Consider the following 18,459-nt stretch of genomic DNA (forward strand, 5'->3'; position numbering starts at 1 on the left):
TATTTCTAAGCTTTTCGGAATGTCTTGCCTTATTTCTATTGCATTACTATATCAATAATTTAATAATTTATTTATTATTTACTTACAAACTGGTGGACAAGTTCAAATGTATTATTATTATTAAAATGAAATACATTTACAGGAAGCGTTTACTAAAAGAAATGATTTTTATTTAATCTATAAAATGTGAGATTACTTTTATTCATGGTTGAATTAAATTAATTAATATGAATATTCACAACATTATTGATTTGATAGGTCTTAATATATAGCCTACTGTTGCAGTTTATGTGTGTGATTTACTGTTAAAACAAGGTTTGATTGGAAAGAGAGAGGCAGAAACGTACTGCATTCAAACCTCGTCTGAAATCTATCAGCTTCCCAATGTTTCAAGATTCCCACTTCACCGTGTTAGTGGAGAGAGAGCGAGACGGTCGATGTCTGTGAAGGATGAAAGATATTCACAGCTATTGTGCCTGTAGACAGTGGCCACGCCCACAGCCTGACATCCGGCCTGTGATTGGCCAATATCCTGAATCCCAGCAACAGCTCTCGGGTGTCTCCTCCCACTTTTTGTCTCCACAAAGAGCTCAGCGCTGAATGAAGTGAATCAGCCTCAGACTGCTAGAATAGTAAGAACCTTTTCTCCCTCTCTCTCTCTCTCTCTGTCCGTCTGTCTGTCTTTACAATCCCATCTCTCCTTCTCTCTCTCCATTTCTCCTCTTCTCTCTCTTACACACACACACACAGACAAAGGTGTCCGTCCATCCACTGCACAGCCCGGTGAGGGATCAGCTAGAGAGGGAAAAGCAACAGATCATGTTCTCTGAAGCAGATCCAGCACAGCTCTGAGACATCAGCCTCTGAGATGAGACTCCATCCATCCTAATCCTCTGTCCTCAAGATCTGGACAGAAACAAAACAAAATAAGGACTTTAGAGACACCAAAAACTCTGGACATCACATCTGGACAGGATTCTTGAAGCCAAACCAGGTCCACAGGGACCTACAAGGGTGCTTTGCCGTTTGTTTTTCTATCTTGTACGGGGCTGGCGAAGGGGCCGGTGAAAGTTAGCCAAGACGCCGCGTGCCGTGCTCCGCGTGAAGAATGCCCAGGCGCGCCTGCCCAAGCCAGTGGACACGGCGCCGGCACCTACACCGGGCCTTTACATGGAGCGCTCGCAGAGTCGCATCAGCTTGTCCGCGTCCTTTGAGGCCCTGGCCATCTACTTCCCCTGCATGAACTCCTTCGATGAGGACGATGGCGGTGAGTGGACGTATATGTGTGTCCAAGGATGTGGGTTTGCGGACAAACTGTGACACCTGGAAGTTAGAGTAGAAGTAAGGCTTAGGGTTGAGATTTTGAGGTTTGAGATGTGGCTTTGTGGGTCAAGATCTGGACTGGAAGGTTATGGGTTCGAATCCCACAAGACATAGGTGAGTTTTCACCAATGTGTCCTCAAATGGATAGTTCGAAAACATAACAATGGCATTTTCAGATGAATTTGTGCAATGTGATTTGTACAGAAACATGTGTCTCCAGAGGTTGCATGTCGGCCACATACAAAGATCAAGGATGTGTCATTCAACTGTTATTTCTCGTGAGGCCTAAATTATTGTAATTTCTTTCTTACTTTGGAATTTAATGGTTACTTTTCCGAAATGTTGCAGCTTTAATGACATATAAGAGCACATATGTGCGACCTGCAGAGGGCGCAGGCTTTGAAAAGAGATGCAGCAACAGTTTTTAGGAAAAAAAGTAAGCATGAATGTCAATCCCTAAACATAACCATCAGTGGGGTGTAGGCAGGTCTTATGAAAACATACAAATTAGCCAGCCAATTTGCCAAAATGGAAAATAGTTACGAATTGCCATGAGAATCAATAGTTGACCCAAAAATGCAAATCCCGTCATCATTTCCTCACCCTCGTGTCATTTCAAACATGCATGACTTAAAATATGCTATTTTTTAAGAATGTTGCAACTCTTTTTCTTTACAAAATCAAAGCCAATAGGGTCCAATGCAACACTGGACTCATTGACTTTCATTGTATTGACAAATGACAATTTCATCTTTGTGTGAAGAAAGAAAGTCATACAGGTTTGAAATGACACGAAGTTGAGTAAATGATGACGGAATTTGCCATTTTAGATGAACTCTAAGATCTTTAGATCTCTTTAAGCAAGACACTCCAGGTTACTCCAGGGAATATGCAAGTTTGCTTTCATTCCAATATGACAGATAATAATGGTTATCCTGTGGGGGTTTGGGACTCATTTGGATCATTATTGCAGCAATTATTTGGTGCAAAATTGATGCTCAGTTCTTTTCCTAGTCTTGGGGTTTTTGCAAGCCCCCAAACTCTTGGTGCCACGTGCATGGTTTGGATGTAAAGGCCATGTCATACTGTTCATTTTGATATGCAATAAAGAAAATGGTGCGCTTGCTCACTTGAAATCCGTATATGCAATCTGAAATAATAAAACATTTGATCTTTATGATGAATATGTGCACACAAAACACTTCCTTCAGCTGGCGTTCTAATCAGCCAGGCGTTTTTATTAATGAAGGCATTTAATCACAGCGTTGACACTCAAATGCTAATATAGCTGTGATTTTCTCCAGGTACGACTGTGGCTCATTTCAAACAACGTCTGATTGCAGGTTAATGTCTGTCTCAAATCCATCAGCAGACATCCTGGCATTAATTTAGCGCTCATTAGAAATATTCCGACTGCTCGGTGCACTACTTGCTGAGTGTTTTTGAGCTGCAATTTTGCATAATTTCCCAAGTGCTTTTAGTCTAGGCAAGCTATAAATCTCTCTCTCTCTGTCCCTGTGTGCTCTCTTCCTTTCTTGATCACCCTCGTTTCCTTTTTTCCCGTCCACTCACCCAAAAAACCTTTTACACAGCCACGTCTATCCGAGAGATCCACACACCCACCCACGCTCACACACACTCTCTCTCTACCCTTGGCCTGATCACAGACTTCTCTGCAGGAGAGAGACTAGTATTGAGAGGAAAAGATTGTGCCTAGCAGGTGATCATCTTCGTTAAACGTGTGCATCACACACAAACGATAGAGCACACTTAGAGCACTTTCTGGTTTACCTTAAAGTAACATGCGCTGCTCCTCATATGCATCTTCAATTTTCACTCTTTAGTGTATATTGCATATATTTGCATGATCATGCACTATTGCTTGATAATGTGAATGTGGGCATGCATCACATTACACGCTGTACTGTGCATGGCCTGTGGTGCTGTGTTGTGCTTGAATTTATAGCATACACTATTGGTTTTTAGACTTATAGGCCTGTCATTTAAAGGGGTCCTATTATGCTCTTTTACAAAGTCTTGATTTTGTTTTGGGGGTGTACTAGAACAGGCTCTCATACTAGGTTGTTCGAAAAACACATTATTTTTCACATATTTTTCATTATTACAACACCTCTCTCCCCAGTCTGGCATGAACGGCGCGAATAGTTCCTGTATCAACTGAAAGCCTGCCTTCTGAAATACGAAATGTGCTGTGATTGGTTAGCTGGGCCAGTGTGTGTTGTGATTGGCAGCACTCGGCGCCTGGTCGGGAAACGTCATGCCCCTTATCATAGCCGCCTGCGAGCTTCAGTGGAAATATTGCATCAAAATCAAATCAATTTGAGTGTGATTTAAACCCGGATGATTGTATCCACTCTAAGTTCGTCTGCCTTGGGAAAGCTAGCGTGTCTCCGACATAGTGATAACACGCGTTGCCTTCTCTAGTGCAGCTCAACCAGGACTCGTCCCATTCGTCGATATTTGTGATATCACAAATGCCAGAAAACATGTGTTGTAGTCCAAACGAGTCGTTCGTTGTAGTTTTTGAAAAGTGGTTTCTGTTAACTAAAATATCTCCTTTTGAAGTGGACTTTGAGCTTTGTAACTTTGCAGATCTTTTTTATGCTCAAACAGCAACATTACAGACTAACTAAAGTTGAAAAAGTGAAAAAGCATAATAGGACCCCTTTAACTAATCAGCTCACTGCATCTTCTTTTCATGCTGATACATACTTGCATAAATCAACTTAATCAATGCAAATCGCACTAATGAATATGCTAATTACTGGAACACAAATGAACACATTGCAAGTGCTTTAGTTTAACACCTATTGCTGACTGTCAGATGACTGCAAATGCATTGGTGTTTTAATAGCAAATAAGACTCAAAACAGTAATATATTGTGCAAATTACAGTTTGCTTTAGGTTTTGATATTTGGCATAATATTTGGGATGGTTTGCAGCCATTTAAACCTGTTGTTTATGAACATGTAGATGGAGAAAAAGGTTTTCTACAAAAGAAGGGGAAAATGCTGAACAAATGCAGTAATAAATGAACTCGCCAGTGATTTCGTAATAACACCCATTATCCACTGCTCAAACCCCGGGACATTTCTGACCACAAATATAGAAGCGAAATTATCTCGTGGAAAAAAAAATGAACTCCCGCATGATATTAATGCTTTTCGGACGGATCCATTAATAAGAAGAACGAGGGGAGTTAATGATGTCTTTGTCAATCTATTTCAGAAGAGAAGTGCTGATTGTGAAGGTCCTTTGGTTGTGTTATATGCACATCTCAAGTCACCTGCAACTGATCTGCTATTTTATTAGAAATGCATGGGTGATATTGCAATACATAAACATAATGTTTTCTCAAAAGGCTCATACTGAAACAGATGTACGAAGCTGAAGCTATCAGAGAGGCGACTGCAGCAGTCTGCGGGCTAATAGATCTGTTAAATAATGAGTCATTAATGACTACCACTAGCTGTGTTCTCATCTTTGTTCAAACATAATCTATCCAGACTAACCCATGTCCTAACCAGGCACAACACAACACAGATATTAAAAACAAAAAGTGGATCCCATTGCAAGAAACAAAAATAATCCACGCCCAGGCACTCACATAGCAGGAAAAAAAAAATATATATTTTTAAATATATATTTTGCCTGCTATGTGAGTGCCTGGACGTGGATTATGTTTGTTTCTTGCAATGGGATCCACTTTTTGTTTTTGACATTTTGTTCCCTCCCTGGAGCACCCATAGTCTCGCTCGTGAGTACCTGATGCGCCCCTGGTCAAGACTTTTTTCTTTAATTACAACACAGATATTATTTGATCTTACTGAAAGCGAAAATGTGATATGAAATGTGTTGTTATTATTTTTTATTTATTATTATTTATAAATATATTTATTTTATTTAGTTAATTATTTTTTAAATAAATTAAATATTACATTTTCTAATTTACATTTATATTAAATATTACATTTAAAACTCTCTAAGCTTTCCCGTATTTAAATTGTTGAATTTTGTAGTATTCTATCTTATTGCAATTCTCTTCAATGTTAAAGGGAAAGTTCACCCAAAAATGAAAATTTTGTCATTAATTACTCACCCTCATGTTGTTCTAAACCCGTAAGACCTCCGTTCATCTTCGGAAAACAAATTAAGGTATTTTTGATGGAATCTGAGAGCGGTCTGACCCTGCATAGACAGCAAGTGTCCTTACACGATCAAGGTCCCGAAATGTAGCAAGGACATCGGTAAAATAATCCATGTGACATCAGGGGTTCAACCGTAATTTTACGAAGTTACAAGAATACTCTTTGAGTGCAAAAGAAAAAAAAAACGACTTTATTCAACAATTCGTCTCCTCCGCATCACCCTATCGCCATTTTGGAGAGTATCCACTGAACGTAAATTGCGTATGCTGTTTTGTGTCAGCTGCGCCACGCAGATACGTGGTTTTCGTTCAAATCAAAGCGTAAACGACGTAAACAACGTATCCGCGTGGCACAGCTGACACAAAACAGCATACGCAATTTACATTCAGTGGATACTCTCCAAAATGGCGCTAGGGTTATTTTACCGATGTCCTTGCTACATTTCTGGACCTTGATCGTGTAAGGACCCTTGCTCTCTATGGGAGGGTCAACAGCTCTCAGATTCCATCAAAAATATCTTAACTTGTGTTCCGAAGATGAACGGAGGTCTTACGGGTTTAGAACGACATGAGGGTGAGTAACTAATGACAATATTTTCATTTTTGGGTGAACTATCCCTTTAATAAAATAATAGACCACTATTAAATGCAGTTCAATACAAGGCACATAGGTGGCGCTTTTGAGTCAAAAAGTGACAAATGGTTACCCTAAAGTTTCTGGACTTCATATTGTCATTTCGCAGCCTTTCCGCGTCCATTGAGGTCAGAAAAACTTGCTGGAAACTTGTTGCATCCTATCTGGTTAGGAAATGGCGTCAAACTTCGCTCATCTTTAAGAAATGATGTAGGAAATCTGCATAAGCAAAAAAAGATTTTTAGCTATATTTTTTAATGCACTGAAAAGTTAAATCTAAGTTAACTGAAATCGAAATACATTAATTTATACCAACATATTAAATTTTATGGGTTAAAATCAGACAGGAATAGCTATTAAATCCAACAATTGCAGGTTATCATGTTTTACAGTGAGGAAAACACAAAATAAAGACACATTTCCGGGGCTTTTCCAAGTTAAAATACAAATACGAGTGCTGTGTGATCACAGAAATAATTGAGAAACGACTATTTTGCATCTAATCTTTTTGATTAGTGTCCTCTCAAGCTTTAACAACCGAGTCGAAGTTTCCCTGTTCAGACTGCTTTCACCCGTAGCTTTTGCCTTCATTCTGTGTTAAGATTTAATCTAACAGCCACACAAGGGGGTTCAACACCTATATAACAGGCTCGCTCCCCAGCCACGATGACACAAAGGGCCCGAAGCCTTTGCGACACACATCAGACCCAACATTGCCTCCCACCGCTTGTCTTGGCGCATTCAGACTTCATCTTTCATATCCTGTTTGCTGTTAGCGCTGTTTGATGCAATGTGTACTAAGAATCCCAAAGCACAACATGTCTCGGCTCCCCCCTCCACCGGCGCAGGAACAAATCTCTGCCGAAGAAAAGCGAACGCTCTGAAGTCTCGAGGCTTATTAACCCTCCTACACTGACAGGTCCTGCATTGATGCTGCTGCTCAAAATAACTTGCAAACAAACACACGCACGGCATCAGTGAGATGTCATTTGGCGGCAGGCGCACATTCTGTGTTGCATAAGAGCGTAGTGAATCAAGGACAGTGGAAAAGTTAGAAGGAGGTCAGGATGATTGATACTCGTAGCATCCGTCTCCACAGTGCATCTGTGCGAGTGCATGTGTGTCTGTGTGCATGAGATTTAACGCTGACACTGATTATCAGCATGTGTTTATGGGTTTGGTTTTAAAAAGCTGCTGAAGGATGATGCGTGATTATATTTATATTTTAAAATCAGGGTCAGAAAAAACTGTTCTGAAGAATCTGTGTGTCACCTTTCACACGTTCCCCTTTTATATAAAAAAATACATTGTGCTTAATTAGTAGGCTAGTAAAATTTTGGGATATATTGGGAATCAACATAGTGATATATAAAATATAAAATCACAAAATGACAATGAGGTATTAAGATTTCACATTCAGAGAATGTGTCTTGATTTTTTTTTTTTTGTGACAGATATGGCGTGAATATCAAGATAATACTTAGAAATGTACAAAAAAAAAACAGATTGCTTGATTGCATACCAATTAATTGGTATGCCATGCAATTAATACAATTAAAATATTTAATCAAATGACAGCCCTGATTTTTCATTGAATTTCTTATTTAAAGAACAAAATATGGCTCATTCTGGAAATCTATACAAGAGCATCAACTTTAGAAACAAAGACAAAATCAGTGATAAATTGACTATATGAATTTGATTCAGATCTTTGTTATAAAACAAAATTAAAATTAGCTAAAAAATAATGACAGAACAAATGTTATATGTGTGGGCATTTTGGAAATGACAGAAATTACAAATTCACAACAAATACTCAAACAACTCAAAAACGTTTTGAAGTGTTATTTCAAGCAAAGCGTTGTCAAATCTGTGCCTTAAATTTTATATGCTTCTTTTATTTCACATTAAATTAGTTTTAAATTAGAAAACAAGACATATTATCCAAAAATAAAATAAAAAATAAACTGGCAGAAATAGGAATAATAATAATAAATAAATAATAAATAAATACACACTTTTGCACTATGCATTTTAAGCCAGAACATTTACTAAAAATTACACAGCTTGTTACTAGCATTCCAATTATTTTCTGACAAATTTCCAAAAGACTTGCGTTGAACCGTGAAAATTGCAGAGACTTGTGATAGAGCTGTTTTTTTTTCATTCATGCAGTAAGCAACAACCAATAGCTAAGCACTACAAACCACCCTGAACACTTTAGCATAACCATTCAAGATTCTTCAGAAAATGTTCTTCTTTCTTATTTTCCAAAACTTTTTTTTTTGTGCAAATTTATCATCAGACTCAACCGGGACTCATCCAAATAGGCCTGGGTCCGTATTTATCAAGCCTCTGAGAATTACTCTCAAGAACGCTGCTAAGAATTGACTTAAGTATAAAAAAAATTCTTGGCTCAAAGCTGCGCTTAAAAGTTAGTAATCAAGCATCTCAGTCGTAATTTAAGCGAAGTGTACTAAATCTTTAGTGTCAGTCTTAGAGATGATTCACGACACTTTGCTGTGCCACAAAGGGGATTTTGAATGACGAAATACGCATGGACCAATCACCGAATAGATTTCCTTATTTAAAGGTCCCCTGAAATACTTAGACACCTGCAGCGTTACTCTATGTGTTGACGTCATTTTAACTGTCCTTAATTGACAAGGGGACCGGTGCAAGGTAGGGAGCGTGGCCCCCTCGTTTCGTTCGCGAACGTATTCCGGGGGGTGTTTAGGGTGGGTTGGTGGTATTTGGGGTCCCCCTCTCCTGGGGGGAGGGTTTGCGTTCACCGCGGGGCCCCCACAAAGTGCGACCCCACCAGTTGCAGCGCCCAAAGGACGGCCCTGGTAACACTTTATATATATAATGCTAAATAAAATTACTTTTAATGCATTAATTATGCCCTGTAATGCATCTTATAATGCATTGTATGATCTCATGAATATTTGTAATCACAGTTATAACAACACTTAAGTATTATTTTATACACCTTTTGAAGTATACTGCATTAAAACCCACTACAAACCAATTTTCGGATGAATCTGGAAATATTATAATGCATTATAAAGGTATTAATAATGCACTATATATACAGTATATATATATATACACCTGTATATTGTGCATTATTAATATCTTTATAATGCAATGGGCATTAAAGGGTTAATAAAGTCTTACCAAATATTTTATAAACAATTAGAAATATTATAAACTGAAATAATTTCACACTGACACCATTACAAACATATCTGAAACAAGGTTCCACATATTCTGTAAAAAATATTTTTCACAGTTTTTATTTAAACAAAGATTTTTGGAGTGTGTTTTACAAGAAAATATTATTTAATACTTCAAAATGTTATGTTTAATTCAGTGTGTTACTTGCCATTCCTCTGTAATTGTTTGTGAAATTTTCTAGCAATTTCTGAGTAAAACATATTTAAAAAAAAAATTTTCAGTGTAGATTTCAGTTTTGAATATAAAAATTAAATTATTTAAAAATAATAATTGCAACAGGGTTGACATTTTAAGATTGTATACAAAATGACTGTTTGAAAATGTAAAAGAAAGAAGTATAATAATACATTTAGTGAGGTTTATGCTTAAAGGAAAAGTGTGTTATTTCTGGATCACCACTACACATTTCAGCTTTAAATCGAGTAAATAAATCTGCAAATGCAGGCCAAATGCAAATATGCTTCATTCTCTGAAGACATAATAAAGTATGCATTTTCAGGTAAATTTATTGCATTTTAAGAGCGTAAAAAGGGCAGACAAAAAGATACTGACCAAGAATAGTGATTTTATTTCTATGTAAAAGTATTTTTTTTAAATGTGCCTTGTGCCTCGGATTAATGCGCACACAAGCCTGGCAAATGCAACACTGATTGATCTGTCTTTTCTGTCCCAGCGTGACCTCTGGTAGTGTAGTGTGCAGGTGCATTTGGTCTGCACCCTTTGTGTTGGCATATGCAGTCGGAAAGCACAGCGATACAGTGATGCGCGGGAGCAAGAACAGATGGTTGTGCACAAATGCTCGGATTTACCTGCTGTCATGTCCTTTACTACTGTCTGGAAGTGAAAATAATGTCCTGGACTTTTATTTTGATCATCAATAATCATTATGGTTGTAAATAAAAACAGGTCCAGGCCACATTTCACCTCAAAATAAAAAGTAAAAAAATATGAGAAACAATGAAGCCTACACACAGACACACACACACGCAAAGGTTTAGAATTTTTTTTAAATTTTGTGTAATAAAACGAGTATTAAGATTTTTTTTGCATTGTGACATTATTTTCTTAAAATTGTAACTATTATTCTGAATAATAAATATAAATAGAATTTTAGAGAAAGTAGAAAGACTTAAATAGTATTTTCTTGTAAAACAACTTCAATAAACTTTTTTATTTACAACATCGAAAAATTATTTTTTACAGTGCATTAAGATTTTCTTTTTGCATTGTGGCATTATTTTCAAATACTCTGTATAATAAATGTAATTAACATATTATTACTGTAAAACTTTATGTTTATACATAACTATATAAACGATATAAATAATAATATTAATACAACTAATACAAATATAATTGTAAATACAATATAATGTAATACAAATATAATATAAAACAAATTATATTTTTTATTTTTAAGTTTGAAATTAAGTTGTTTTTTGTTTTGTAGTATTTTCTTGTTAAAGATAAAGATTTACAACACTGACATTTTTATTACGTTGCATTGTCACATTATTTTCTTGACATTTGAACTATTCTGAACAATAAATATCATTAAAATCATATGACTGTAATACAGTATTTTTAGGCTTAATTTTCTTCTTTATGCAAAATATAACTGAAATGTAAAAAAAAAAAAAATTATGTAAGATATAAATATTTATGCAAGATATAAATATAACACATTTTTTTCTTTTCATTTTGGGGAGAGATATGATCCAGTTCTTGACATTTCACATTATTACTGTTTTTACTGTATATTTGATCAAGTAAATAGTGAACATGAAATCAAAATTGACCTTTTGCATTTCTGGTCTTGTAAACGATTTTTCAGTGCACAATATTATAAAGAAAAATGGTTTGTAATGGATTGGAAATGGATATGCCTTATTTAAAGGGGCCATATGATGCGATTTAAATTTGTCCTTTCTCTTTGGAGTGTTACAAGCTCTTGGTGCATAAAGAAGATCTGTAAAGTTGCAAAGACTAAAGTCTCAAATCCAAAGAGATATTCTTTATAAAAGTTAAGAGTCAACCACGCCTACCTAAAACGGCTCGTTCTAACACGCCCCCACATGTCTACCTCACTATGTGGGAAGATTTGCATAACGCCGCCCAAATGTTCACGCAAAGAAAGAAGGCGTAACTTTTATTCTCGCTGTAGTATTGTTGCCGCCGCCATGTCGTGAAGACGCTGTGTGCTTCTTTGTGAAAGCGAAACTACTTTGTTTGGTCTTCCATCATCATATGACCCCTTTAAGGCAGAGTGGTTGCATATTACAGTTTTATATATTACTATGAGGGGGAAAAACCTGATTTCAGGCAAAGAGTTGCTTATCCTGAGAGTTTCATTTAAGTAATGGATGGTATGGTATATGCACTCTTATCTCTTAATGCTATTCATACATCACCAGAAGCTTTTACATATTTTAATAAATAAAGATGGAAGGTTCTGATGCAGTCTACAATCAATGAAGTAATCTCTGGCTGAACTTTATTGTGGACAGTGTTTCCACACATGTAAACCATACACTCATGCTCAAATACCTTGATTAGCATAAATCTAACTGAATTGAATAAACTCCAATTGAATTAGATATATGTCCACGAAACACTCCCAACAAAACAAGACTTCACCTTTTTCATCTTGTTAAAAAACAAAAACAGGAATAGTTCACCCAAAAATGAAAATTTGCTGAAGGTTTATTCAACCAAGATATGATGAGTTTGTTTCTTCATCAGAACAGATTTGGAGAAATTCAGCATCACATCACTTGCTCACCAATGAATCCTCTGCAGTGAATGGGTGCCGTCAGAATCCAAACAACTGATAAAAACATCACAATAATCCACAAGTAATCCACACCACTCCAGTCCATCATCTTAACGTTTTGTGAAGCCAAAAGCTGCATGTTTGTAAGAAACAAATCCATCACTAAGACATTTTAAACTTTAAACCATTGCTTTTGCGGTGAGTCTATAATCTATTAACCGCTTCCTCCAGTGAAAAAAAGTAAATCTCCTGTTGTCCTCTCACATCAAAATCCACCAACATATTTGTTTAGAATGGTTTCTATTAAACAGAGCTTCACCTGTGCATATTTCTCTCCTGATTCAGACAAGATGACATTTTCATTGGAGAAGGCAATATTACGTGACTCGGATTTTAGCCAGAGGTAAAACGTCTTAATGATGGACTTGTGTCTTACAAACACACAGTTTTTTGCTTCACAAGATGTTAATTGACGGACTGGAGTGGTATGGATTACTTGTGGATTATTGTGATGTTTTTATCAGCTGTTTGGGCTCTCATTCTGACGGCACCCATTCACTGCAGAGGATCCATTTTGAATTTACACACAAAATTGTCAGTTCGCTGCTAATCAAATGAGGAAAATACATCAATTATTTTAATATAGATATATTGAAATGAACAACAAAAAAAATAACTCAAATTACAAGGCACAAGAAAGATGTTTTAATCTAAAATCTGCCGTGAACAGACTCTTGTCTCTGGTCTGCAACTACTGAAGCTCCAGTATGAAAAATCAAACTCATAAAATCCCAGAAATATCTCAGGTATATTAATATAACTCTCATATATTTTCTTCTGATAAATGACCTTCTGAGGACATTTTTCCCCCTTGCATCCATTTATAGCTCAGATCAAAGCTGTGTTCTCCTGACTCCTGAAGCTCACGTCTCATTTAGCCTGTACGCAAAACATCGGAGTTGAATTAGAGTAAATATTTGGCATGATTTTTGGCTGAGAATGACGCATCTGTGTATGATCAGATCCTCCACTGTGATTAAACAGATGGGCTCTCATCTAGCAGCACATGCTAAATACTTCAGTATTTTGGGCTTATAAAAGGATTTTGACACATTCATATGTGGAGCTGACAGGGAACTGAGCATCCAAAAGCAACCCTTACATATCCAGGTTATTATAAAATAAAATGAAATAAGATATTTAGAAGACATTTTATTTTATTTTGTTTCATAAGTATTTTGAAGAACATTGAGCCTATTTATTAATTTCCGTTTGACTTTTGTTTGAGCATTAAACCTCAAAAAGTGAACTTTACAGGATAAAAAAATTTCAAGGTTGTAATATATATATATATATATATATATATATATATATATATATATATATAAGATTACTTTTTAATTTTAATTAGCCTTTATGTACTGTGATCGCAATGTAATCCCCATCGTCCATATTGTATAGTTTTCATATTGCTTCCGCAAGTTCTAGTTTTGAGTTGTTGTTTTTTTTTAATTCATTTTTGTAAATTAAAATTTTAACCATTATATATACATATTCAATGCAGGTCCATATATTTGGACACAGGCAACATTTTTATTTTTTTTAGCTGCTGACCAAAATATATTCAAGTTAGAGTTATATAATGAATATGGGCTTAAAGGGCTCACTCTAAGGGTTATTTTGAGGGTATTCACATCAAAATTGGAGGAAAGGTTAAGAAATTACAGCTCTTTACCTCCCCTCTTTTTCAAGGGACCATGAGTAATTGGACAGTTGACTCAAAAGCTGTTTCATGGACAGGTGTGGGCTATTATTTTGTTATTTCTACATCAATTAAGCAGGTAAAAGGTCTGGACTGGAGTTGATTCTAAGTGTGCCATTTGCATTTGGAAGCTGTTGCTGTGAACCCACATCATGCGGTCAAAGGATATCTCCATGCAAGTGAAACAGACAGGCTTCAAAATCAAAACAAATCCATCAGAGAGATAGCTTGATTGTTTTATTTTTAATTCTGTTCTGGTGGCATACAGAGCTGAAATTATGAAAATTGTGAGCAGACAGTGATTTGAACATCGAACCTAAATATTTTACAGGAAAATTAAATGAAATTAAATTACAATGAACTATTGTTATACAATAAAAGCAACAGAAGAAATATCATAATGATGTACACATTAAAAAAAAAATATATATATATATATATACATCTCATGTTTTTGCTTTATATTAAAGAGAACAAAATAAGACATTTACTGTACATGACAGGTTTTGTTAGAATCAACCACATCCATTAACAAGTAGTTGTAGTAAAAGTAATTATAAGAACAGTGCTTTGGTTGGAAAATTGGCAAGAAAGAAAGGTCTGGATATTTACTTCAAAAGCAGAAGCTGTGTTTTGTTTCACATCTGTTTAGAGAGCGCAGAGGTTATAGCCTCAAACCAGGCATCTATCAACATCACTGTAGATCAATAGGCCTCTAGTGCTACTGATTTATCAAAGAGTTCATAGGTAATTAAGGCAGGCTGGGGTAATGAGAGGTAATGATCGATAGCATGGACAAACCAGAAAACTGACATGTTCATTTAGATGACAATCAATGTCTGGCCTAATGATCTTCAGCAAGCTATGTTTAAATCGGACCGAACTTAAGAGCATCCTATTCCTGTTAACCTGGGACGTGTGTAGTCCATTAGAAACACATCAAATCATGATGCTCTTAAAGGCACAATATGTAAGATTTTTTAAATTAAAATATCCAAAAACCACTAGAACAGTGTTATATATTTTGCTGACTTGTGTACTTGCATTATCCCAAATGTTTTCGAAGAATGTTTAAATCCAGAGAAATAAGCAATTTTAACCAGTGACACGGACCGTGTCTATAGTGTCATTGTGTCACCTGCCAATGACGTCATAACCCCTCGATTTCCGTTTTGTTTTGTAGATTACATATTGTGCATTTAAAGAGACTGGTCACACAAACATTTTAAATATGTTGTTCATTACCGCTGAAACACAAAAGAAAATGTTCTTGGTGCATTTTTACAGCTTTAAGCTCCAAAAGGACATAAAAGTAGCCTATAAATAACACATTTTTTGTCCGTTTTGGAGCTTGAAAGCTCTTGATGGAAAATAATTTCTCCTATTGTTAAATAAAATCAAATATAGGTTTAGAACAACATGACGGATAGTAAATGACAAAAAATGAATTTATGGATGAGTCAATTAATTAAGTGAATGATGCACCTATTTGCATTCAAATTCACATATCACTCTTTAACAATAGGCTTTTATTGAAGATGTAGTCTTAAGTCTTATAATAGGTTTTTCTATAAGCCTCTTTGTTCTTATAATCAAACTGATAGGAAATAAATTTGGATGCTCTGACAAGTGACAAGCATAGGTCATAAACCACAAGCAAGATGAGATAGCAACTTAAAGGGCTTGTTAGAAAAGCCTCTGATTTCTTTCTTGTTCGTTGTATATTCATGAATGTCACTTTGATTAATGAGTGCTGGCCATGCTGATCAAATTAGATACTTTATCTGTTGTCAAGGGCTCCAGTCGCTGAGACCTGCTTGTGGTTGCACAATACTTGACAGAACAGAAAACACCGGTGAGATGAACGGAAACATAACACATACACAAGACATAATTCATGTCAAAATGAAGTATTTATAGTGAAAATCATCATTGCTCATACTTATTTTGAAAAAAAAACAAAACAAAAAAAACAACTCCCTAGCAACCACTCACCAGTGGTAGACGAAGTATCAAATACTTGAGTAGAAGTACAGATAAATATTAGCCTACTCCAGCAAAAGCATCAAGTAAGTAGACTACTCCTTAAGTCACTACTACTTTTCAGTTTTACTCAAGTAAAAGTACAAAAGTATTTGATTTTTTTTAAGCACTTCATTATTAAAAGTAAAAAGTACTGATCGATGAATGTTTATTTTGTAATTTTAACTTATATACTTTTATATTTAATAATTTTACATTATATAATTTAGGCTATATAAAACTAATGATCAGAATATCTGGGGGCTTGTCATACACATGCACCAAAACAATAAATATTAGTATCAATTTAGGTTATTAATACTTCATCTGTGCAAACAAGTGAAAATAAATAAATAAATATATATATAGTATTTAAAATGAGGAATAACTAAATGTGTGTTCACAAACAATATACTGTGAATACAGACAAAGGGCAACATTTATAAAATTTTAAGAAGAACGCTATGCAAGCATATGCTTCGGCAATGGGGAAGATGCATGAGCATTAAGTATTATATTTGATTTTTACCAAAAAACGAACCCGTTAAGCACTTAATTGAACAGCTCGCCATTTTACAACAGATTTAGTTCACAAACAACTGACATTCGTGACTTAAATGATTTTCATATAGTAACATTAGTAACTTATTTTTCGCGCCATCAGTCACGCATGCACTCAAGCTCCGAAGATCTCCCGTTTTTGGGATTGTAGCTAGAAGGGATACAGCTACGGCCAGAAAAACCAACAATAAATGACATTTTCTACCTATTAGATTGTGTTTTATTAACGTCTACACCTTCCCAACCCTAAACCTACTCCTTACAATAATGCAAAAACAGTAATTATTGTTGTACAGCGTGACAAAAATGATGCTATTTTGATGTGCGCATGCTCAGTAGCCGCAGCTGTATTCCTTCCAGCCTTAACCCGTTTTTTGCTTATTTTGAGTCAGACTTCAATGAATTGTTTACTGGCGACTCGCTCTGACTGAATCATTTGAAACAGTGAGTTGTTGACTCGAGAACGGCTGCAATCCGCTCAGTCCAGTTTACGAATTAATCATTCAGTGCGATTTGCGAACCGATTTAACAGGTTCACTAAAAAGAATCGGCTCGTTCATGAATCACGCACCGATATCACATCTCAGAGCGGGTGGTGATTTCTCCAGTTCAAAATAACGAGGTGCGAAATGTTCTAAGAATTTTAACAATATTCAACAATTCGTCTCCTCCGCGTCACCCTGGTGCCATTTTGGAGAATATCCACTGAACGTAAACAGCGTATGCTATTCTGTGTAAGCTGCGTCACTCTCCAAAATGGCACCAAGGTGACGCAGAGGAGACGAATTGTTGAAAAAAGTCGTTATTTTTGTTTTCTTTGCGTACAAAAAGTATTCTCGTAGGTTCGTAAAATTACGTTTGAACCCCTGATGTCACATGGATTATTTTATCGATCTCCTTGCTACGTTTCTGGACCTTGATCGTGGTAATTACATTGCTGTCTATGGGAGGGTCAGAGAGCTCTCAGAATTCATCAAAAATATCTTAATTTGTGTTCCGAAGATGAACGGTCTTACGAGTAATTTTCATTTTTGGGTGAACTAACCCTTTAAGTAGGCTAGAAATGAAGTAAAAATACTTTGTTACCGTAGCCTATACCACTGCTCATAACTCACTTGAAACCACCAAACAACTCCCAAGAAACCACACAGCAGCATGTTAACAACCAATCAAAACGTGCCAACACTCGTTAGACCACCCAAAGGCACATGTAAAAATCAAGTTTTGCTGGGATTTGGCTGTTTTGTGTTGTTTTGTGTTGTTTTTGTGAAAAGGTGAAATCACTTTTTCAGGCATGTTTGCCGAACATAAAAAGGCTAAAGAGAGTAATTTTCATTTTTGGGTGAACTAACCCTTTAAGTAGGCTAGAAATGAAGTAAAAATACTTTGTTACCGTAGCCTATACCACTGCTCATAACTCACTTGAAACCACCGATGAAGTCCCAAGAAACCACACAGCAGCATGTTAACAACCAATCAAAACGTGCCAACACTCGTTAGACCACCCAAAGGCACATGTAAAAATCAAGTTTTGCTGGGATTTGGCTGTTTTGTGTTGTTTTGTGTTGTTTTTGTGAAAAGGTGAAATCACTTTTTCAGGCATGTTTGCCGAACATAAAAAGGCTAAAGAGAGAGAGATGAAGTGAAGCACACTGCTCTTGTCTCCCATAGCAACCCTGGCATTTCTAATGCATTTCCTGATACATGATGTTCTGTTTTGGAAGGTTACACTGACATGCTAGTTAGCATGTGCCGAGCGCACCAGAAATGCAGGAACAGACAAAAGAGGAATGTATTTTTAGGAATGGCCTAACTAGGTCATGTGCTTCACGGTCAGGAGAAAGCTATGAAAATGGCTGCTCTCCCATCACTGCAGAGTGTGTGCTTTTCATGTGGATCAAACACATTTCAGCAGATAACATGCAGTTTTCAGAAATGACAAAAAAAAAAAAAAAATGTATCAATCTCCCTTGTT

The 18,459-nt window shown here is 36.0% G+C and overlaps 1 protein-coding gene across 1 annotated transcript in view; it reads left to right on the forward strand.

The window, feature by feature from the left end:
• The first annotated feature begins 373 nt into the window (after positions 1–373).
• The window catches only part of LOC107595430 (regulating synaptic membrane exocytosis protein 4), a 34,980-nt gene continuing 16,894 nt past the window's right edge, over positions 374–18,459 (forward strand). The window contains exon 1 of the mRNA XM_016285833.1: positions 374–1,267. Within this exon, the coding sequence (XP_016141319.1) occupies positions 1,171–1,267 (97 nt within the window). The 5' untranslated portion in view covers positions 374–1,170. The remainder of the gene's footprint in view (positions 1,268–18,459) is intronic.

This window comes from Sinocyclocheilus grahami, unplaced genomic scaffold, assembly GCF_001515645.1.
Source record: "Sinocyclocheilus grahami isolate Dianchi unplaced genomic scaffold, SAMN03320097.WGS_v1.1 scaffold202.1, whole genome shotgun sequence".
In the NCBI taxonomy this organism is placed as follows: Eukaryota; Metazoa; Chordata; class Actinopteri; order Cypriniformes; family Cyprinidae; genus Sinocyclocheilus; species Sinocyclocheilus grahami.